Source organism: Cupressus sempervirens, chromosome 5, assembly GCF_028749045.1.
Source record: "Cupressus sempervirens isolate cs-2001-9-10 chromosome 5, ASM2874904v1, whole genome shotgun sequence".
In the NCBI taxonomy this organism is placed as follows: Eukaryota; Viridiplantae; Streptophyta; class Pinopsida; order Cupressales; family Cupressaceae; genus Cupressus; species Cupressus sempervirens.
In genome coordinates this window covers 854,842,741-854,867,323 of record NC_143122.1, presented here as the reverse complement: position 1 = coordinate 854,867,323, position 24,583 = coordinate 854,842,741, and the positions used below count along the sequence as shown (strand labels likewise).

General features: G+C 35.3%; 1 protein-coding gene across 1 annotated transcript; it reads right to left on the bottom strand.

Moving 5' to 3' along the window:
* Positions 1 to 730: 730 nt before the first annotated feature.
* LOC149558597 (replication protein A 70 kDa DNA-binding subunit C-like) lies at positions 731 to 20,106 on the bottom strand. Its single transcript, XM_089830942.1, has 3 exons — positions 19,978 to 20,106; positions 1,330 to 1,693; positions 731 to 1,149 (listed from the first exon to the last, which is right to left on the bottom strand). The coding sequence occupies exons 1-3, from the start codon at positions 20,104 to 20,106 to the stop codon at positions 731 to 733; spliced, it is 912 nt and encodes a 303-aa protein (XP_089687068.1).
* Positions 20,107 to 24,583: the final 4,477 nt, after the last annotated feature.

Below are 24,583 nucleotides of genomic sequence, written 5' to 3'. Positions count from 1 at the left end.
ATGTCATGCATAATACAAGCAACTTCTCTTCCGTGAATGCATAGCAAGACTGTTAGTATGGATAGGTTGTTCTTCCGAATCAGGAGTAATAGGAGCCATTTCCTAAATTGTACAATAATGAGAACAATGTATTTCTATTACCACTATCCAAACAAAAAGCAAGGAAATATAAATAAAAAACAATATTAAAAGAAGAGTATCAATCCTTCCTAGCAAGTTGTATAGGTGAAAAAATTAAGTAGAGTGAAAAGTATTAGTAGTAGTTTGCTTGATTATTTTTGTCATTCCTATAATTTCCAAGACTAAAGTGTTGATTATTGTTTTGTAATGTATCTGGTATTATAAATCATAATATATATTAGATAATAATATTAGTGTGCAACCATAAATCAAGCATAGAGAACATGTATAAGATTTCACATAAAAAATTTTTATGGAAACAAAAAGATGTCAGTAAAAAACCATAACATTATAGGTATGAGCAACAAACAACAACTATATCTTCAATTTACAAGAAGAGGAAAAGGAAAGTTTTGAAGGGGACTTCAAACCCTATCGACGTGTAGATAGAATGGGGATAGTAGTCAATAAAAAAGAGAGAAGATGGTAAGCATAGATAATGTATAGTAAAGAGCGACAAAATATTGTAATGCAAATACAATATACTTTTGCAAAAAAGTTATTTGCATGTATGGCTAGAACTTTTTTAAAAAATGTTGTAATGCAGGATCTATTCAGTGGATGCTGACATGGAAGGAATAGTTTCATTGAAGAGTAAGTTGGCTTCATTTAAGAAATCTAACTTAGCAACTTCTATAATTGTTGATTTGAGATGCAATTCGCCATTATATGTTTCCATTTTGCTTGTAACTGTGAATAAGAACTGATTGTATTGAGCAGTACGTATAACAAACTCTACACTCTCATGTTCATCTTCATTGAATTGTAGCATATAGAGCTCTTTTGCAGGCATACCAATGAGTTTAGTTGCAGTTTCATCAAAAGCAGTTGCCCACAATGATCCAGTATGGTCTTCGATTTTGATTTGAAGTACATATCTATAATCACATTCTGAAAATGTTGTGAGACACTTTGGGCAGGACCACTTGCTGTCACTAATTTGTTCAACCCTTTTCTTACACTGCTTCCCTAATATGAGAAGGGGACAAGCTAGCTAACAAAATTTCTTCCTTACGACAAAAACAAGGGTTGCTTTGATAATGCATTGGAGAGGTTTTGAGGAACTTGGACATTTCTCTTCAATCATAGTAATAGTTTTTCATGCTAAAATTTGAGGTGGATCTAGGAGAGTGGGCATTGGTGTAATACAGTTATGGCCATGCTCAAAAAACCAAGACTGCAGTTGGTTGGCTTCTTCAATATTAGGGTTTATAAGTAATTGTGAAGTGGCAAGTGTGCTTACAACCCTACCATTGTATTCTGCCACACGACCATTTTTTACAACAAGAATAAATGACTTTTGGAGATGATACATTTCTTGTAGTTGGGCACCTTCTTTCATTGCTACATTTCCCCACAAAGTTACATTGATAGTGGATGTAGAAATGTCAATCATCTTGAGACTCCTTTTGACAACCTCAGTTCCATCACGCCTTTTTATTGTAGAGGCAAGATCCACATAAATGACAATTCCAATAAGATCAAGTGTAGAATTAATATTTGTAGTCAAAATCTGTGAAATGGGTGTAAAAGTGTATCAAAGTGTTGGAATTAAGATGTCATCTTCACATAGAGAAAGTTGGGAATCTTCATTTAAAGTAATTTCAAAATCACTGTTCAACTTATTGTAGAATTTGTTTACAGATTTGATGGTACCACCAGACAATTTGTAAACACTCCCAACTTGGACATTCTCAAAGTGTAGGTCTGCAACAACATTGAAGCAAGTTATCCATACTTCAGTCTTTTCAATATCAATAATGTCAAAACTGAACATACGACCATTACCATTCTTTGATTTGAAGTGGTATTTTTCCTTTTTCATAGTCACACGACCTTTAATAGTCCACAATGTTTGATATGGGTTTAGACTTAATGGAGTGATTGTTAAAGTGCGATGTTTTTTTTGTAAAGATGCATCAAGGCCAAACATCAATTTAGTAGGAGTCATGTGTGTTGATGTGCCAAAGTGTTCAACATTTGTCCCCATCTTCAATGGACTAACATAAGATTGTTTTACTTTTTTCTCCGGTTCCTTAAATAAGAATGTGGGAACACCAATGATATCATGTTCTGTGCATAGAACCTCTAAGTTGGAGATTACAATCCACCTAAAAAAGTAGGTAAAGAAATAATATTAATAAAGTTCCATAATTGCATCATAAAACTGGTATGATTTCATTAAAAATAATCATAGTAGAAGTTCACTTACTTTGACTCACAAATGGTTGGAATTGAATAGTGCGTAACATGTATTATAGAACCTCTTTGGATCTTATCTGAAGTTATCAAGTCATTAAACTTCCTTGGCAAGGTAGCTTTTTGTAGGTGAAGTCCATCGAAGAGTTCTAACTTGTACCTATTTTTTGCTTGAGTTCCTTGTCCAAACATTGCAATGCCAAATATTTGGAGATGTGGTTGCATTTGTAGGTTGTCATTGTTGATAAGTCTAATTGCATCTTCCGTTAGTGTTTGAGACATAACTTGGAGTGACAGTATTTTCCCTATAAATTGAGACAGGGATATAATTATCTTGTTTAGAATTACAAGCATCGTAGCAAAATAATAAGAAGGGAAATTTACAATAATATGTGTTTGTCAATATCTTAATAGCCCACATTACATTATTAGGGGTGGATCTATGTAATACACAATGGTATCACTTTGTAGAGGTACGTAGTGTCAAAGTAGAAAAAGAGTAGTTGTACATTTGTTTGACATGGTTATAAGCACATCTATGGTGAAGTGTAGGAGGGAAAGTAAATTGTACCTATAGTGGTCTCTTACTACAAAGATAAGACAAAAAAATAGAAGGTAACATTAGTATGACTTCATAGTAAAAGGAAGCATAGTTGGAGAAACTTAGATATATATACATCATTGTATTAAGGGAGGTTTCATCTATGTGTTGAATGCAACGACAAATAATATCCTTTCAGAGTTAGGGTAAAATTTGATGTTTTTACAAAAAATAATAACGACAAACATAAAAAAATAGTAAAGATTGTAGAAAGATGGAGAAAGATATGGTAAACATAATTTGGTGTACAACATTGTACCATGGAAAAACATCATTGCAGTTAAATGTATATGAGTTGTCTATTAGACATTATAGCTTACTTAATGTAATTGAACAAGTTGGGTTCTCTTTGATAAATCTAAAATATGAAAAGGTAAAGGAAGAAGAACAGTGAATAACGGTTGGAGATATATGAAAGGTATAGTTGTATTCAAAGTATATCCAAGTTTGTACAACTTAAACTTCAATCAACATATGATATAATAGAGGAGGAACATAAGGTGGAAACATAAAAACCAGTAATAGAATACATTTAAAAACCCTCATTTTAAAAGAGTTATGTTAGAGGAACACTAATAAACACAAATAGATGACAACACAAGTGAAGTTTTTTCTATGGATGATTAAGATAGCGTTGAAGTGCATCACAAATAATGGGTGCATTCCCTTGTTGGTAATACTCGTCGGCATAAATCTCCCTCAAAAAAGTGCTATAACTATAAAAGTTGACTTGTTGTCGATAGATTTCTTGCAAAAATTCCTCAACTCTTATGATCTCATAATCTTTAACATCACATGTATGCATGCTTTCCACTTTCATTTGTGCATATAGTTCAGCACAATTTAGAGAAGCACAATTTGCAAGATTTTGTATTTCAGTTTGGGGATATCCATTCCAATTGATAGATGCATTAGATCCCGTAGATGATTGTGGACTATTGACATCTGATGTGCTGCTCGATATGTCTATTACATGGTGAGGTTGGAGAGGATTTTCCATGATCGTGAAAATCGAAACAAATGGTATAGCTGAAAAAGATAATCAATAACAACTTGATTAAATTATTAAATGGTCAATAATTTGATCCATATGTTATAACTAAATTGCATGATTTTTTTTTTTTTTTGTAAAGAAAGATAAGTTTAAATGCATGAATGCATAGTAAAATGAAATGTTGGATTGAGATGTATAATTACTAAAATAAAAATTCGAATGCTATTTGTGGTGCACCTAGCCAACAAAGACTTATATGCAAAATGTAAATGATGATAATATATAAGAAGAAGTATTCATAATTGGATAGTTTAAAAGTTAGAGTTTGTGTAAATCAAGAAGCATAAAAAAATATAGAAAGTAACATAATGATATCATCATATTTGTTTAGATATTATTTTCATTTGTGTTTGTCAATAAAAGTGAATGTAAATTGAAGCTCAAACTTTGCAAATAAAAACAAATGTACACATAAGTGGGTAATATCATTTGAATAAGTAGATAACACATGTAAGTTGATAAAATAACATAATTAGGTGATATGATTTGAATAAATAAGTCACAAAAAATGTTAATCCTTTACAAACGTTAACCCTAAATATTAATATTAATCACAAACCTAACCATAACCATAATTATAATCACAATATAAAGCCTAAATCTGAAAATTCTAAACAATATCATATTCCAAAACTCTCAAATAACCTAAACTCTAACCATGAGAACAACTATGGAAACTTCAACACAACTGTACTCATAAAATAAATCATCCTCCTACTCCTAACCCAAAATGTAACCCCAATCAAAATCGTAACTCTATCATGATACTAACCATCACATAGACCCTAATCTTTCTTATACTTACAAAATTAAAGTTATAAAGGAAAAAATTTCTTCTACTTACAAAATTAAAGTTATAAAGAAAAAAAAGTTTAAATATTTGTTTATGAATGATCATAAATATAGTTAACTTTTTTAGTAAATACAATTTTTATTATTATAATTATAAATTTAACAATATTGAAAAAGGAATTTTAAAAAATATTAAATTGAAGAATTAATAATATTTAAATTAGTCTCATAGTTATATTTGCATTTAAATAGTAATATATCAGTATATAGATTTTCATTTAAAATATATGACAATTTTCTAATAGCTGAGACACTCAAAAATGTGGTTGTGTTAAAATAACTAAATCGCTCTAAAGGGGGGCAAAATTTTCTTTTTAATCAATGGCTAAGAAAATTCAATTTGGCCACATGAGTTATTGATAAGTTCTTAAATTCTCAGTAGATTTAGTTGCAAAAAAACTCCATTAACTCATAGTCAAATTTGTCTGCGAGTTATTCTAAAGGAGAGTTATTCTACAAAGATACTCACAGGCACTGCAAGTAACTCGCAAATCAATGGGATGTGAAATTTTGTATTTTTTTAAATCCATACAGAGAACTCTGTAAACCAGGCAGAGTAATCCATTAAACTATAAATAAACCAAAATTTCAAAAATGCAAACACTGCAGATATAAAACAAAATCTAAAAGATTTTTATTTCTATTTCCTATTTAGATGGGATTCGAGAAATAAGTAATTCTGGCCTACTTGACAAAGTCATCATGATGCAGATTCATTTAATCAGAAAATCATACACAATGCAAACTATAATTTCGTTAACATCTATTTTATTTAGTACTATGATCAACCAGAAAATTAATCATGGATTTCTTTGCAGGGTCATCAAAATCCATTCCCATATAAGTTACATATATATCACAACTTCTAGTACATTGAGCCAAAAATAGCAATCCCAAATGATATAGGGAAAACTCAAAATCCTGGTCAGACATATGTGAACTAAGTTTGTTCATTGAAATTAAAATAGAGTGAACTATCACAAAGTCCACACATATGTGAAACTACGATTATTCATTCAAATTAAAAGACAAATCAAATCAAGGAAGATAATAAATAAATAAAGATCATGTTTGTGATAACATCAAATGTATCACTAAATATCAAATACACTGGCAATTCAAAGTGATACAATCCAACGACAGTGAAAAAGGGAAGATGATTAAAAGCTATGATATCCGTAAATCCAACTAGTCATATCATCAGAGCAAAAAGCAACATGCATTGTTAGCAGGAAAGATATTAAATGTTGAATTAAAGTACCAACCTAGAATTGATAAACATGTGTGCTTGACTAAGTTAAAAAAAAGATGCATATAGGGGCAACATACCTTTTTGCTTTGCTCAACTCCTGAAATCTCCCTCTGTCTACTTTTGAAATTTCCACTTGCTCACACGTATCTCCTCTCCATGAGTCTGATACATATTGCATAGTACAAACATTCGTAAGACATACTTAAAGTCTGAAACAAATAAAGTGTGAAGCCAAGAGAAAATATTTATCTGAAAGTAGAAGTTATAGGAAAAATAAGTTAAAATAGAATTAATTGAACCTAGGGATGTAGATGACTTGGGAAATACAATGAATAGCTTCTGATGTAGATAGTGTGATAAAAAAAATGCTGCATCTATACCACAGTAAGAGAGGGTTTTTTATTCTGCCGCTCTGCAGACTTCCACTGTCAACATGTCATACATCCCTTGATATTTGAATGTAGAGTACCATTGTCATGACATTTGTAGTGTAAATGTACATCTCAGATAATAGAGTTAAAGTTGAACCCAATCACACTGCATTAAAGAAGACAAGTTTAATTATGCACCAACGATTGACAATGCAAAGCGGAGAAGTCAACAAAAACATCTCTGACGGTGGGAAATGTAAGGCAAAAATTGCATAGTTATCATAATTGCAAATGAATTAAATGTAGGTCGCTGCATAAATACATCAATTTTATTAGGCCCAACTATTCACAAGGGTGGTTAAAAGACTTGACATTGTCAAAAGAGGGTAAATTTTCATGTAACAGCCCACGCAATATGGGATGCCTTCTGATCCGCCAGCTCTTGGTTCATTACGCCACTAAGAATGGAGGACACCTGGCACCAAATCCTTGGCAAACATTTCATGAAAAAACAAATAGGTGGTTCGATATAACATCATGCCCATCTCCCCTTTCTCATGAGGTAGTGGGTGGCATCGAGTCAGGTATGATGGACAATTGAAATTGAGATTGGGACGGCCCTACACTAAGAGCTGGTACCAATTGAAGCAAATACTTTTTTGTATTAAATGCATTCCCCAACTTTGTGGAAGTATGCATGTTGACCGTAGTAAATAATTAGCCGGGACAATAGCAAATTGTTTACTTTGATTGGTGGCACGTTATTGGTAAGAAGAGTTAATGTTGATATAATCAGCAAATGGTTTTCTGACTATTGTTTTGAGTCGGTAAATGGTATTCAGATAGTTGTTTTAAGATGTGAGACAATATCCGGTTGCAAGCAACCTCAAGGATAAAGCCTCTCGGCTAATTAATTTTTTTTAAAAAAATACATATATAGTATTGTAAATTTATAAAAATAAGTTTTAAAAATTCATTATATTCTCTTTCAACAAGTTTCTAAATTAATATTATTATGCAATCATCAAAATAGAAACATACCTATACAGAAAAAAAGAAGAAGAGAAACATATGAATATAAACTAATATATATTTATCATACATATATATTATACATATTATGAAATTACATTTATGTATATTAAATAAAATACTAAGTTGACTATAACAAATATTTGATGGTTTAGTAATAAATTTACTTGTCATATTAACGGTTCTCTAAAAATTAAGCCTATCAATTCAAATGGTCTTACAATTATTTAGCCTGTCATATACGGTTCAAAAGATCAAAACTGCCAATACGACCATCAAATTCTAGGCCAAACTCGGCTATCCTCCCTATAAAATATACATTTAATAAAAAAATCATAAAATTAAAAAAAATACAGCAGATTTTTCTAAAAATTTTCAGCTTTTGTTCTTCATGATCTACATGTTTTGTAATCGAAACAACAAAAAACTTGAGAAAAAATCATTGAATTTTCAATGATTTGAAAAGAAAAGAAAGTTTGACTTTTGGTGTGTTTTGTAGGGAGGATAGCCAACGCCACTATTAATTACCTCTAAGATTACTAATTATCTATATGGGAACATTAACTCCATGTAATATGGATAACATTTTTTTAATGAAATAATAGTGTATTGCACAAAATAATTGAAAAAATATATAAATTGCAAAAAGAGAAAAATATTTTGAAAAGGAAGCAAACATTACATAATTGCATAAGAGGTAAAGAAAAAACAATTATAAGGTTTTAATTCCCAAATTTGAGATGCAAATTTTTGTCTATGCATAGGCCCACCACATTAGGATTCTCTATGTTTGTGATCTTTTGGGTGGACGAGTCTATAAAGTGGTGGTCTATTCTTAGCTCAATTAGTCTAGAGTGTATAGGCATATTAGGTTTGTTTGGGCTAAGGGATATTTGGGTTTTTAGTTTGTTGAGTTTTAAGGGTTTAAAATGGGTGATTAGCATTAGAGAGTGGTCGATGAAATCAATGAGAATGCACCCAAATTTAATAAGATAGCGGGTTTCGTAATGTTGTTTATATCTGAAGTTATCTATAGCTTCCTTTTAGTCATCGAGCTTTAAATTCTTTCACGTTGCATGTCATGAAATTATCCAATGATTCAGAGGCACTTTCAATAAGGGTTGACCAATTCTATAAATCAAGTAGGTTCTAATAAATGCTCACCATTGTGATGACCCCTTCCTATTTCATCATATGCGTGCTTTATGAGTGATATAGATTTTAAAACACGATCCTTAGAGGCACCCCATACCCTATCTTTTTATATTTTTCTTGATCACAATGTAATTTATTTCCCATGAATTTAACACCGTATGGTTAAATTTAATGTCACTTAAGTAATTGCTTTGTCATTTTCTTATGCTACAACTTGCATTTATAGGCCATGTTTAGAATCACACAGCAAATGTTTTAAAAGTTGGTATTCATGCCTCACTCCATATATGTTTGCATTGACATGTTGCTTATGTATTAGTAATTCTATGTTCTATTTAAACTAAATATTCAACTATACAATATCGTATTCGATATAGGTAAACTAAAAGTGTCAAAATTTGTCTTCATGCTCATTTTCCTTTTGAAAGTCATCTTATTTTTGGAAACCATAGGGTACGCATACTTTTCTATAAGAAAGGAAGGATATAGTTTTAAAAGCATAGTGATAAATATAGTGTTATGGCAACAATAAGTCCAAATCTACAAGTATCCTTTAACAACTTTTGGAGAGGAGAATGTTGAGTTTGATGGTTTAATGGAAGAGTGAGTTAGTACCTTTAACAACTTTTTGGTGAGGATAATGTTGAGTTGGAAATTAGGTCAAGCTTTACCATAGTCAAATGAAAACAAGTTCACAAATGCTAAATATGCATATTTATTGTGAAAACTTCATATGTTCATTATTCTATACAATAAGTACAAAATATATTATATGGTTTATATATCTTGTACATGTCATCATTTATATATAATTTAGTGTAAGATAATATGGATAAAATAGATGATGAAATGTTTGCATGCAATCTTATGAAGATGTAGGTACACTCACTAAAGAAAGAAAGAAATTAAAAGGAAGGATCATTTTTAGTTTAACTTGTTTTTTAATTTTAATATGTTTATTGTATAGAAGGTTGATGTGTTAGTGGAGATAAGGGGTGGAGATAACAATGCAAAGCCATCTAACTACACATCTTTGTAGTATGGGTCATTGCATATTTTATATTTTAATGCTTCATGGATATCGGTTGTATTAATATAGAAGTTGTATTGTTGAGGATCAATGTATTCTTTGTTCAAAATAATTATGTCCAAACCATCTATACTCCTAGAAAGAAGGATGCAACTACAAAAAACATCTAGAAGAAAACATATAGTATGCTCACTATATTTGATTGGTGTGTAGATGCATCTATTGGAATAATTATTGTCTAACAAGTTTTAAAAGTACTCATATCAACTAACTTATTAGAAGGTAGTGAACATGAAAGTAGATTCAACTTTTTCTCTTGAAGAAAATGTTCCTCTTTATTACAAAATTTACATTTTAGTTTTATTTTTTTATGTCATTAGTAGGTCATTAAACTACATATTTGTGAGTATTTCTATCAAGCAATTCAAATGCCTTATTTATGCTTCCACATTTTGGAAGCATACCAACCAAGGTAGTTGCTATTACAAATTATAACAATATTGATCTATCCTTTATTCTTTGATGGACGTCCATTCTCTGTTCCAAAGCTCCCATTTTGACACAAGAAGACAAGATACATGCAAATGTTGTAGATTTTGACTACATAGCTATTGTAGAACAAGAAGTTAGTGTGTAAAGAACATTAACTAAATTGAAAACATTCACAAACCAAAAACATGCTCACATATAAGGTTGGACAAAAAAGGGTAAGAGAGGGTGCAAACAAAAAGAAAGATCACCCAACAAGCATCCTTGATCGTGTAGATGCGTCCTTAGATGGAGATGTGTGCTCAATGATGTTGCTCAAGCTTCAATGGATGACAGGCTCAAAGTGTAAATGCGGATGGATTTTTCCATTATAATGGTATTTTGGTAGTTTTTAGGCTCTCAAAATAGCATGATAACTTTAGCATGGAATTGGATATCTTTTTGTGAAGGGAGAGGGTTTCATTTATAGGCTAAGGGGTGATGAGATGGAGGGCTAGGATGTGAGGATGGAGAAAGGGTGAGGGAGGGCTAGGATGCAAGGAGAGGAGAGCACATGGATTTTGCTTCTTCAAATTGATAGCCTTCTGGAAAGTGTCACAAGGGAACTGGATAGGGGAAGAGGGTCAAGATGGGTGTTCATAGGGAGTTATGAGGGAGGATAAGGGAGAATGAGGGAAGATGAGTGTGGAAAATGGGTGTAAAAGGAATTTAAGGAGCCTTCAAGTCATGTAAGAGCCTTTAAGGCTCTTGGATATGAATGTAAGAGGGATAGGATGAAATTCTAACTTTGGTGTGGTTTAGGACTTTCTTAACCCTTGGTTAAAGTTGTGCACATACTTAGGGAAGGGATTAGGCTTAGCTTAGGAGGGAATTAGGGTGCAAGTGGCATGTTAGAGGGATGCAAGTGGGCTAGCACTTATGAGGTAGGTTAATTAGTTGGTTAAGTAGGGCTAGAATGGGTCAATGGATTGGATTTAGCTAATGGTAGGGATTAGGCTTAGCTTAAGGGTTGGGAATTGATTTAAAATGATTTATTAAATAAAAAGAGATTTTTGGAATTTAAATTAAATAGATTTATGTATTTATTTAATTTAATAAGAGAATAAGGATTTAATTGATATTTAGACTTTAGGTTTGTCATTTGGTTTTATCAATTGGCCTATAGTTGATTAATTGAATTAATTAACTAGGGGATGACAATGAATTAATTAAATATTAACTATCTAATTAATGATGCCTTAGCAGATGACTAAATAAGATTACTTAAGTGATGTAATCAGATTTAGGTTTCTACATTTTGCCCCTCTTTGAGATAGTGTTGGAACAATACTATTTCAAAGAAGTTTGAAGATAGACAACACAAAAAAATATTTTTAAGGAAATATGGTTCCCCTAGTCTTGAGTAGAAGAGGAGAGAATGAGCTTTGTGATGCCCCCTCAAGAAGGTGGTGAGGAAAGAAAAAGAGGTAAGATGACTTCTTGAAAAGGTGCAATAAGTCACAATGTAAGAGGGTGAACTTAGATTGGCTAAGAGAGGATTAATAGGGATGCATACTCCCACTTTAGGAGAATACAACAAAGGACTTGTTAAGGAATTGGGGTGGGGATTGGAGGGTGAGCGATGTAGGAGGTGGAAAGGAGATGGAGGACTTGGGATACTATGGGATTGATAGATATACTGGATCATGATTATAGGACTAATTTGATGAGAGGCTTGGATAGGATGTGGAAAAAAAGCTTGTGTTGTCGTGGAAGTGAGGTGTGAAGGAATCCATTGAAGCTTGAGCATGGGGGTGTTGCAAAGGGGAGCACCACCATGTATTTGAGTACTTATTTTGATATAAGAATATTTGGTATATGCCAAGGTTACCAAGAACATCAAGGCCTTTTAATTAATATTACATAGGACTGACACAAAATAAACACACAAGGATTGCCCCAGTATCACACATGAATCTCAAAGGAAGCAGAGTGGAAACGATATTGGGTAACCCACAAGCAAACAATATTTCCCAAGTACACCATGTAACCACAAGTGATCACATGTTTGTAATATACAAGGGTCATATCTGACTCACTCAAAAGTAGAAAAGAAGATGAAAAAGACCTGATCAAAACCTTTCTCTTGAATTGCTCCATTTGCAGCACACCACAATATAGAAGATTGTGGCGACCTTGAGGAGGGAAAAATCCAATTTCTTGGGACAGATACTTTAAGAACCAAATTTGGAAATCCTAAAAAGTAAATAAATTGAAAGAAAATGTAAATCCATAAAAAAAGTAACCTTTTTCCAAAGAGATCGGTAGGACTGGATACCGATGGACCAAGATCAAACGAGAGGAAAGATGCATACTGCAAGGATCTATCGGTAGTACCGGGAACTAGGATGAGATGGGCAGTTAGAAACTTTGAGGATAAAACTTTGATGAAAAGGGATCTCGTATGAGGATTCACTGAAGCATCTAACCAAGAGAACTACAAATTGCAATCAAAACATGAACTGATATGAGAGAAAAAAGGTGTGTACAATGGGCGTAGGAGAAGGAATGACTCTAGAGGATATACAACAGACCAAACACAATATTTACAAAGGGGATAGTGAATGAAAAACTCAGGATGAGAAGATAGCAAGAGAAAAACTCAAGGTGAGAAGATATTGGATGAAAAGCTCAGCATGAGGAGATAGCAGATGAAAAACTTAGGATGAGAAGATAGCAGATGAAAAGGTCAAGGTGAGAAGATAGTAGATGAAAAGATCAAGATGAGGAGGTAATAGGAAAAGCTTAGGATGAGGAGATAGCAGATAACCTTGGGATGAGTAGATGGAGGGGATGAAAAGCTTGAGATGAGAAGCTAGCAGAAGGAGATAGGATATATCATACTATTACTATAGGGGAGATGATGTGTGGGCAGGATGGAGGTGGTTGCTATATTGATTGTTATGATGGTAGGTATTGGAGCTTGTTGCCAAAGATATTTATAACATGTAATTGAAGCTATGGAGAATGTTGTTGGTTCTATAAAAGGTGACTAGACCTAATGAAAACCTAGTGAGTTGAGTGTTTTTCAAAGCATAAGAGAAGTGTGAGTAAAGAATTGAGCCCTGTGAAGTATTAATGGAAGATTCACAAGAGTAGGCCTAGCAAAAGCCAGAAGCAGTAGAAGGAGGGATAGGGGGATGGAGTGAAGAGGAAAATGAAAGCCAAGTGGAAAGAAAGTGACCGAGGAGATATAAATAGGGCATAAGGTAGAGCCAACAAGAAGGGAGGGAAACATTGCCTCATTGAAGCATGCGACGATGTGAGTGGGAAGCGACGAATGCTAGTCAAATCTATCCAATGTAGGATCAGGTAGAAGAGGGAGAAGAAGATTCGAGCTTGCTGCAGCTGTTAGTAGAAGGTGTGATGCAATAGATAGAATCGAGGGAAAAAGAAAAAGGAGACGTCTTCTCTGGGTGCGAGAGTATTGTCAGAGGGAGTGGATGTAGGAGATCCACCACCTATAGGAGGGACATTACCAGAAGTGGAACATAGATCCATTGTGAGGCTAGTAGCGTCCATATGGAGGAAGGTAAAGAACATTCTAGGGGACATGACAAAAATCCCTAAAGAACAAAAGGATGACCCAGTGTTGTCTACACTTTGGCCATTTTAAGTGGTGCAACTTGATGTTGCAGTACCAGTAGTGCACGATGTAGTGGCGGTGATGTTAGAAGAGCTGAAGAAAGAACTAGCAGTTGAAAAAGAGCAGGCCAACTAGGTGAAGAAAGATGCCGAGTTCTTTCAAGGCTTGATCGAAATGGCTTGAGAAGATGACACACAGATGGAAGCTAAGTGCCTAGAAATAGTGTTATTTGCTAAGCGAGTGCGAGTAGAAACTATAGAGGCATCGTTAGCTACTAAGAGAGCTATTGTGGAGAGAATCCAAAATGAATTGGTTCTACTACGATCCCAAGTGGAATCATTCAGGGAGTCAATGGTGCAGACCAATAGCTTAGTGTATAGGGCACAAGAAAAATTAAATGTGAGTAATGCATGCATTACTTGGTACTAGAATCAAATGAATATGGTGAAACATGAGAGGGAGTTAATGGAAATTCTAGCGAATAGATATTAAAGAGAGCGCAATATTGCACAAAGGACAACAACTGTTCTAGGGGAAGAAAGACTACAGGCAGAGATGAAAGATGTGATGGAGCAGTTTGTCAAAGTTGCATGAGAGGCAACATATTATATGGGTTTATATCATTAGGTAGTCCCTTTGGAGCAAAGGAGAGGAGTCATATATTTGGAGAATTAGTTTATGGAGTAGATAAACACTCTCTTGAGGTGTGGGAAAATCCCTATTCTAAAGGATATAGTTTGGGCAGGCACGAGGATGACCCTAGGGACGTCATCATCAAGGACTATGCAAGAGGGAATGCCCCTTGTTGGAAACCAAAATGCTCGACCTCCACAAGGGGGTGCGCAATGAGCATGTGTTGTATTCGTTTGTAGTGTGTTTTGTCTTGTTTACTATGTTGTGTGAAGTGGTTTGTAAATGAGTGTTGTATGTTTGTTGTTCAGATGGTTTGTAAGCAGTGGGCATTTTAATAAATAAAAGGTATCAATGGATTTTTTATTTGACTTGTTCATCATCTCAAATGGCTATCTAAAAAAAAAGATGTGTTGTTGTTTCAAAAAGCACTTTGGAAAATATCAACTTGGGGCCTCATCAATGTTTTAATATAAACTTGGTCGAGGTACACATAACTTGTCCAGAAGGAGCAACAATTATATGCAAACACTAGATAAATATGAAAACATTGGATCACCGGGAAGATAAATATTCATAAATATTGGAATGAAGATAACACAAAGTGTTTGCCTTTGTTGGAAGGAACTATTGTTTTTTTGGTTTTGAAATTTTATAAATGTTTTTGGATTTTTTTTGCAGATATTTTCTGATGTTTTTGGATTTTTTGTGGATTTTTGGAATAGTTGGAGTTTTGAGAATTATAACTAGATAGATAGTATAACCAAACCACTGGGGAACTCATTAAACTAGAGCCAACATAAACCAAGACTCCTTGAAAAAGGAATACAAAAATTTATCTAGATGGATTTTGAAGAAAAGAAAGAGCCAATCATCCCAAAACTAATAATTCCTTGTAAAGACTAGAAGGTTCAGGGATTATGATAGTGATGGTAAGAGTATAGTGATATGATTTTGGAGCACCTTGGGAAAATGGGGAGATGAGAGACTAAGGTAGGGAGAGGTGGTGGTTTGCTGATAGATAATGAAAAGGTGAAGTGCACATGATGCCTATTTGTTAGGCTTTCACCAAAGTACCTATCCAAGGTGCTTGAATTGCCAAGTTTTCATCATTGGACACTTATTTTTCTTTACCATCTACTCCTTTTTTGCTATTTTTTTTTAATTTTAATTTTTTTTAGAAGACTAGCAAGATACACCCAGGGGCTTAGGCATAGAATTTCTCAAAGTGAATGATGTTAGTGGGAACATTCAATGTTTCACCTTCAAGGGTTGATAACTAATAAGCTCTGGAGCCAAAGGATGTTGTGACAACATATGGACCAAGCCATGTGGGCTCAAACTTGCCCTTCTTTACTCGATTTGCTTGGACTTTCATGTTTTTCTTAAGGACCATATCACCTACTTGAAATTGTCATGGATGGACTTTCCTATTGAAGTTGCACTTTAGGCAGTTTTGATAGACCATGAGATGGTCATAGGCTTGTTTCCTTTTTTCATCAAGTAGATCAAGCTGGGTGAGTCTAGCTACTCTATAATCCTCATCTAGTATCTACCATTGCAAATAAATGCACAAAGATGGGAGTTCTACCTCAATAGCCAGTACTACTTCGACACCATAGACTAGGGAGTACGAGGCTATGCATGTGGATGTACAAAATAAAGTGCAGTAAGCCCATAGGGCAGGGTTGATTTGCAAATGCCAATCGTGGCCAAAATCATTGACAACTTTCTTTAGGATTTTAGTAGGGTTTTATTAGTTGCCTTAGCCTAACTGTTACCTTGGGGGAAGTAGGGGCTAGAAATACTATGGTGAATGTGGAGGGAGGTTCATAACTCTTCCATGTTGAGGTTTTCAAAGTTACCTCCATGGTCTATGAAAATGGTAGCTGGGATGCTAAAGTGGTAGATAATGTGATGCAAGATGAATTTGGAAACTTGAACTCCCATGGCAATGATAAGTGGTACTTCTTCTACCCACTTAGTGAAATAATTAGTCATAGTGATTATCCACTTGTTTCCTTTTGAAGAGAGAGGTGTTATAACACCAACAAGGTCAAACCCTCAACATGCAAATGACCATGGTGGTGCAATAGGTTGAAGATTTTGAGCCAGGGCTCATATCAGATTTGCATGTTACTGATAGGGTAGACACCTTTTGACAAATTCGCAAGCATCATGTTCTAGAGTAGGCCAATACTATCCAGCTCTAAGTGTTTTCTTAGCTAGGACTATACCGCTCGTGTGAGAACCACAAAGTCTGGTGTGTACCTCTTTGAGAGAAATTACAACCTCATTTTGGTCTAAACATTGAGAGAGAGTATCATGATAACCACAATGATATAGGGTGTTAGCTATGATAGTGTAGTGGGATGCTCTGCGAATGAGGTTTTGGCATTGGGCTCTTGTGAGATGGGGAGATATGATACCATTTAGTAGATAAACATGAATTTTGTGGTACCATGGGGATTGGCGACCAACCAAGATGCATACCCATTTTGATTCATCATTCTCATATGCGGGCTCATGTAGCTGTTCGACTAAGAATTCATATTGTGTAGCTTCCCAAGGAATCCCCAAGAGTGAACCTATAGTAGCCATGGCATTTGAAACCTAGGCACTTGTGTGAATTGGATTTGAGTGAACTATTGCTTTAATTGATCTACCAATTCTTTATAAGACTGAAGTTTATCATCCTTAATTTGATACTCATCAAGGACTTTCTTGATTATTAACTATGAATCTTTGAAGACCTGTAGTTTTGTAATTTTCCACTCAATTGCTATTTTGAGCCCTGAAATAAGAGCTTCATATTCTAAGATGTTGTTGGTGCATTGGAACTAGAGTTTGAAAGATTTAGGAATGTAGTCACCTTGAGGGGTGACTAAAAGTATGCCATCTCTGGAACCATGTGATGTGTAAGATCCATCAAAGTATAATTTCTAGGATGGTTATTCTTCTATTAGACAAAGGTGTTCATCTGGGAACTCCATAATGAGAGGTTGATCAACAACTAAGGGTGCATCAGCCAAGTGATATTCTATAGCTTAACCTTTGATAGCTTTCTTGTTGACATAGTGGATGTCAAACTCACTGAGAAGCATGACCCATTTGGCTAGGCACCCAATGAGTACTATGTGTGAAAACATATATTTCAATGGACCAATCTTGGATATTAGTTACATAGTGTGACTCAGCATGTAATGACGAAGCTTCTAAGTGGCGAAAACCATAGCTAAGAAAGATTTTTCCATGGGTGTGTAATTAAGCTCATACTCGACTAGAGTGTGATTGATGTAGTAAATAGCCCACTCTTTGCTTGTATTGTCAAGCTGTGCTAGAAGTGTTGTTGGGGTAGCTGTGATGTATAATATGAGTGGTCTTCCTACAACTGGAAAAACTAAGATAGGTGGATTAGCCAAGTATTTCTTGATCAGTTCAAAATTATGTTGGCAAATAGGATCCTACCTAAAATTTTGATCCTTTTTTAGCAAGTGTGTAAATGGTTGACACTTATCAACTAGCTGTGAGATGAATCTTTTGATTGATTGTAGCTTCCCTTGGAGAGAGTGAAGCTGTTTGAGTGTCTTAGGAGGAGCCATATCCATGATAGACTTGACCTTTTAAGGGTCAATCTCAATACCACGCCATGATACAATGAACCCTAGGAGCTTTTCAGATGTGATGTTGAAGACACATTTCTAGGGGTTGAGCATGAGATGGTACTTAGCCAGCCAATCAAACACTTCCTCGAGATGAGATAAGTGATCAAGGGCATTAAGAGAGTTGACTAGAATATCATCCACATAATCCTAAAGAGTTTTGTGGATGAGGTCATGGAAGATGACCGTCATGGCTTGCTGATAGGTTGCCCCAACGTTTTTCAACCTGAATGACATCATGTTATAACAAAATGTTCCCCAAGGGGTGGTAAAGGTTGTCTTATGTTGATCTTCTTCTACTATTTAAATCTGATTATATCCTAAGAAACCATCCATGATTGATAAAAGCTCATGGCTTGTGGTGAGATTGTTGGTGTAAATAAGTATTTACTTATTACACTTACTTAAGTTTACTTAGGTTAATGCATTATTTAATTATTTTGCATTATTTTATTATTTTTATTTGTGAGACACTTAGGAGGTTGCGCACCTTTATGGGTTGTCATGTAGACAACACAAGAGTATGCAACTCTATTTTAGCACATGGTGTCTACAACACTATTTTGCATGTCACACCCTTGTAGGCTTATCCACTTATCATCGCACTTACTTCTGTGCTTAATGGAGGATAACCCATATCTAGTGGAAATTTTCTTGGTTGTATGACACATCATGATGCTAAATACGAGGCATTCTAGAAGCTCTTTCGAGGCCTTTATATTTAGGCACTCCTAGTGTACTCTTAACCAGTTATTGAATGCATTATCATTCTGATCATACTCTCTCTCTCTTTGGTCTACTGTGTGCTTGTGTTTGAGTTCTTAGTTCTTGGGTGAATTTTTCCCTTAGGAAAATTATTACATGGTATTAGAGCATAGAGATTTTCTCATCACATAGCCATTCGAGACCATGCTTGCTTCATCACCTCAGCTCGAATCTGGAGTACTGCAAAAATTAGGAGCGTCTAGAGCCAGATCTAATCTTGTCATTGCATCTGGAATGTTGAACCGGTGAAAATCAACTATAAAATTGGCTACCTTGGCCCAAAGTCGATCGTAAGGAAATTTTTTTTTGCAAATTGAAACTCGAAGGCCCCAATTTGTAGTACGAGTATGATTTTTTTTTTTAGATCTGTAATTTAATTTTCGGATCTATTTTTTCTCTGTAATTTTTGTCAAATTTTTGAAATAATTTTGCCCTTTGGGCACCTGACAGAGAAATTTTTTTAGCAGACCCGGGCTGTGAGACCCTCGATATGCCTTTTGGAGGGTTTACTATTTTGTTATAGTGGTTATTTTATTAGTCACAGGCTATATTTATTTATTTCGCAGTAGACTATACATTTCTACCCACCCTCCCGGTAGCCCAATATTCCCCACTAGCTTGGCCCTGCCTCAAACCCCAGCCACACACATCCGGTGATGAAAGATTAAACTCCCACTGGTAGGGGTCTCTTATTTGTTTTGTGTTCTGCAGACTCTACTATATAACAAGCGCAGGATATAACAAACCCACAAATGTGGGATTAAAAATAGGTTCACTGACAACAAAAAATGGATCTTGGTCTCACTAAAAGACTCGCTGCCGACACGTCCTCATCCAATCATGCCCATGTGTCACAGAGTCTGCCACACGGTGCACTATGCGAAAAACATGCTTGCAGCTTCAAACACTGACAACAAAAATCCATTCTTGAAATGCGGCGATATTCTATAGGGTCACGCCAAGTCAGCGTACATGCAGGCAACAGGTTAGCATTCATACTGTCCAAATCATTGCCCAGATAGTGCCACATCAGCAGTGATAGAGCACCCACGTTACTCTACCATGCAGATAACGACTTACCTTTTTTCGTACCAACTGTACGATCCGTACAGTACAGAATGACAACTCACCTGCCACATCATCCCAGGGCACAAATTTTTTGTTGATGTCATCATTTGTCGATGTTAAAATTGATGATCGTCTGACCATCATTCCCAAGAATTTTATAACTACTGTGATGGCAATTTGACCATCAAACTTAGACTCACAGTTTCTCTTCCATACCCCTCTCTAGATTTCTTTTCAGATTGGCAGCCTGACTTTGTGAGATCATATCCCGAACATCTGGTCTCGGATTCAGGTGCAATTTTTTTTGAAATCAGGTAAAATTTCTTGAATTTTTTAGTGGTGGTGTTATTTTCTAGTTTTGGTGCATAGATTTTGTAGAATTTGTATCTTTTGGTGACTGTACCTACATAATCCTGTGTTTTGCAATTTCAGAAGCTCCGTACAGGCATATTTGTTCACTTTTTCATGTTCCATTTTTTTTGAAAGTGCATATTTTTTCATCTACTTTCCAAATTGGAAGTTAGATTCTAGGGTTGTGTGGAAAATTTCTCACTTTCAAAATTAGGCATTCTTTGGCATTGTAAAGCTTTGATTCTTTTTCAAAATTCTTGTAAATCTGAGCTACAGTACTTAAGTGACAGATTTAAGCCTTATAAGGCAATTGTAAAAGCAAAATCAGAAAGTTCACTTTGTTCGTTTTGATAAGTGGACCATTGTAAACTCACTACTTATAAAGTGTCAACAACATCTTTTTTTGGGGGGTCTTTTGATTGAGTGAAAAGGGAGGGGGTGTACTATGTTTCTTGTGTCTCTTTTTTATGCTCTTTTCATTTCTGCATCATGGGTTTTAAATGTCCTCCTCTAACTGCGCGTAACTATTCTACATGGAAAGATATTGCATAGTGTAGATTAATGGAAAAATGATATAGTCTTTATGTAGACGGTACAATTACCAAACCTACTGATGTTAAAGAACTCATTGATTGGCAAAGACAAGATCGACAAGCTTTAGGTGTTATCAAGAGTTGTGTACATGGGGATCTTCTCTTTCACATTAAAAATTGTTCAAAATCTAAAGAAGCTTGGGATAAACTTGAATAGTTGTATGGTAAAGTGGATGAAGAAAAGGGATTTCAGATTAAGGATGATCTACTTCTCTTGGATCCTAAGAATTATGACACAATTCAGGATTATATCATCAAAGTCAATGAGTATAGGGCACTTCTAAAAGATTGTGGAAATCCCATGAAGGATGACAGGTTAATTCATCACATCCTGAAGAAGCTACCTTCTGAGTACGCTAACTTTGTTTTGAGTTTTAATACTCATAGGTTAACCATGGGATCTGCTTACCAGAAGCCTTCCTTTGATGGATTTGCAGACATATTGATTGTTGAACAATCTCACTTGGTGGAATTTGGCCTTCTCAAGTCATCTAAGACCAAAGACTTAGTGGCTAGTGATGATCACAAATCTAGTCAAGGGGGAAAAAGCAATAACAAAAAGAAGCAGTTGAAGCAGAAAACACAATCTGAGACACAACATGACTCCTCTCAACAAGGCAGTTCTTCTTCAAACAAGAAGGGAAGTACTGAAAAGAAGGACAAACTCTTTTGTGCATATTGCAAAAAGTCAAATCATGATGAGCATCATTGCAAGACAAAAAGAATTGATGAGTTAGAAAATCTACTCAAGAAGAACAAGATTCAAGTGCCAGGTACTTCCAAGGATTCTACTCCTACCTCTTCGAAGGGTAAAGGTCAAGCACTTATGGCAAACACAAGTTCTTCTTCGGAATGGATACTTGACTCAGGTGCCTCTTACCACATGGGTTCTTCAAAGCAAGACTTTTCTTCATTGAAGCAGTCACAGGTACCACACATCTTCATGGGAGATGATGCTAAAATGGAAGTTTAAGGGAAAAGACATGTTGAAATGGAAGATGGGGAATTTAAAGATGTTCTCTATGTTCCAAATCTAAGCTCCAATCTCCTATCAGTTTACCAAATCACTCACCTTGGAGATGGTCATAAGGTTGAGTTCCTTCCCAACTTAGTGATGGTGCAAAGTCTCAAAGATGATTCATTAGTAGCAGTGGGGAAAGTAAATGATGACAAGATGCTTTATTCCTTCTCCCACTTTGTGCCTAAGAGTCCTTCCCAAGCCTTGATAACTCACTCTACTCCAAACATCAACTTATGGCATGAGTGATTTGGTCACCTTGACTTCTGCTCTCTTTAGCAACTTTGCTCAAAACACGTGGTCAAAGGTCTACCGACCATCAACTTTTCTAAGGGAGAGTGTTCATCTTGTTCAATGGATATGAATCTCAAGGAGAAGTATGATAAAGGGAAGTCTTCTCAAGCTCCGGTTTTTCTTTAGCTAGTTCACATGGTAGGGATCCTTTGTAGTGACTTCAGTTAGCCAAGGCCACTACATACTCATATTTGTTGATGACTTTTCCAGATTCACTTGGGTCTTCTTCCTTCATCACAAGAATGAATTGGTTCATAAGCTTCAAGACTTCAAGACTCATGTTGAACACAAGTCAAGGAAAGCCATCAAAGTACCGAGGGTGGAAAATGAGAAAAAATATGTAGACAGAAGACTTAAGAAATTTTGCAAAATTGAGGGGATTGATCTTCAGAACTCACCAGCATTCAGTTTGTAGAAGACATATGTTGTAGCTATGAGGATTAGGACTCTCAAGACCATGGAAAGTTGCATGATTAAGGCCAAGTCTCTTGATCCTACACTTGAAGTTGAAGCCATTAGTAGTGCTACTCACATACTTAATAGGTCTCCTCATCCAGTCTTAGATGGAAAGACTCCTTTTGAGGCATGGTGCGGCAGAAAACCAGTTGTGAGTCACCTTAGAGTCTTTGGTTGTCCAACATGGGCAAACCTTTCTTCCAGGAGTTGCAAGACACCGACACCTAGGCCTTGTAACTTTATCAGCTATGAAGACAATGTGAAGGCTTACAGACTTATGGATCTAGAGACTCATGAGATTTTTGTGGAGAAGGATGTTCACTTTGAGGAAAGTTCTCCTAGCTTGTCCTCTACTCCTCTCTGCACTTCATACATAGTGGAAACTAATAGTGACACCAGCGATAGTGCTTCAACAAGTTCAGACATGTGGGGTTCTATTAATAGTTGCAGTGAGAGGTCATATCAATCTAGTCCATGTGCTTATATTGCCATAGTGAAAGGTCCAACACAACATGGTACATCTCGTCTTCTAGTACCAACTTCAGTTGACTTGGGAGACAATCTTGAGGACTTACATCTTCTCATTGATGATGATTCTTCTACAGTTGTTGCAAGGGCTCACTCTGACTTTCATGTCCATTCTCTACATGATCAATCTTTATAGGTTGATGTGATTGTGGATCCTTATGAATAGCAATTAGTGGAGGTCTCTTTTTCAGTTGAGGAGACATATGGTTCAATGGAATAGGTTCAACAAACATCCTTGACAGATCTGCCTTCATTCTTTTTAGCGTAGTTGGAAGGGGTGAACTTCAGCATTAGCATAGGGATACTTGAGTAGGTTTCAAGGCCACCATACATCTTCAGGACTATACCTTTGGCATTGTTTCTTCCTAAGGGGAGGAACACCATTCTACATTCATGGACCAACTTCTTCATTGGAGCAGCTTTCACTTGTTGGCATTCTTCTTTTTTGGGGTGGAGCCTATTCTGTCTCTCTTCCTTCTCTTATTCTATTATGTATATACTGGATGTATGTCGTAATGGGGGGTGGGGTCTTGATTACTCCATCCATCGATGCATCCTTATTTATCTCTCTTTTTGGGGGAGGGTTTTTCCCATGAGGTTTTCCCTCTTTCCCTGCTTTATGGAAGATTTGCATCTTCATTATGTACATGGGTACCTAATATGGCCTAGTAGCCAGGACCCATTATGCATCTTCATCCTAGTTCGTAAGCTTAAGGGCATTCCCTTAAGTTGCACTTAAGGGGGGGTGTTGGTGTAAATAAGTATTTACTTATTACACTTACTTAAGTTTACTTAGGTTAATGCATTATTTAATTATTTTGCATTATTTTATTATTTTTATTTGTGAGACACTTAGGAGTTTGTGCACCTTTATGAGTTGTCATGTAGACAACACAGGAGTACACAACTCTATTTTAGCACATGGTGTCTACAACACTATTTTGCGTGTCACACCCTTGTAGGCTTATCCTCTTATCACCGCATTGACTTTCGTTCTTAATGGAGGATAACCCATATCTAGTGGACATTTGATTGGTTGTATGACACATCATGATGTTGAATACGAGGCATTCTAGAAGCTCTTCTAAGGCCTTTATATTCAGGCACTCCTATTGTACTCTTAACTAGTTATTGAATGCATTGTCATTCTAAGAATACTCTCTCTCTCTCTCTCTTTGGTCTACTGTGTGCTTGTGTTTGAGTTCTTAGTTCCTAGGTGAATTTTTCCCTTAGGCAAATTCTTATAGAGATCAACAATCATGTCTATATTTGGTAATAGGAAATCATTTTTTGGACAAGCTTTGTTGAGGTCTCTGAAGTCTGTGCAAATCTTGATATCACCAGAGGGTTTGGTGATAGGTACTATGTTAGAGATCCA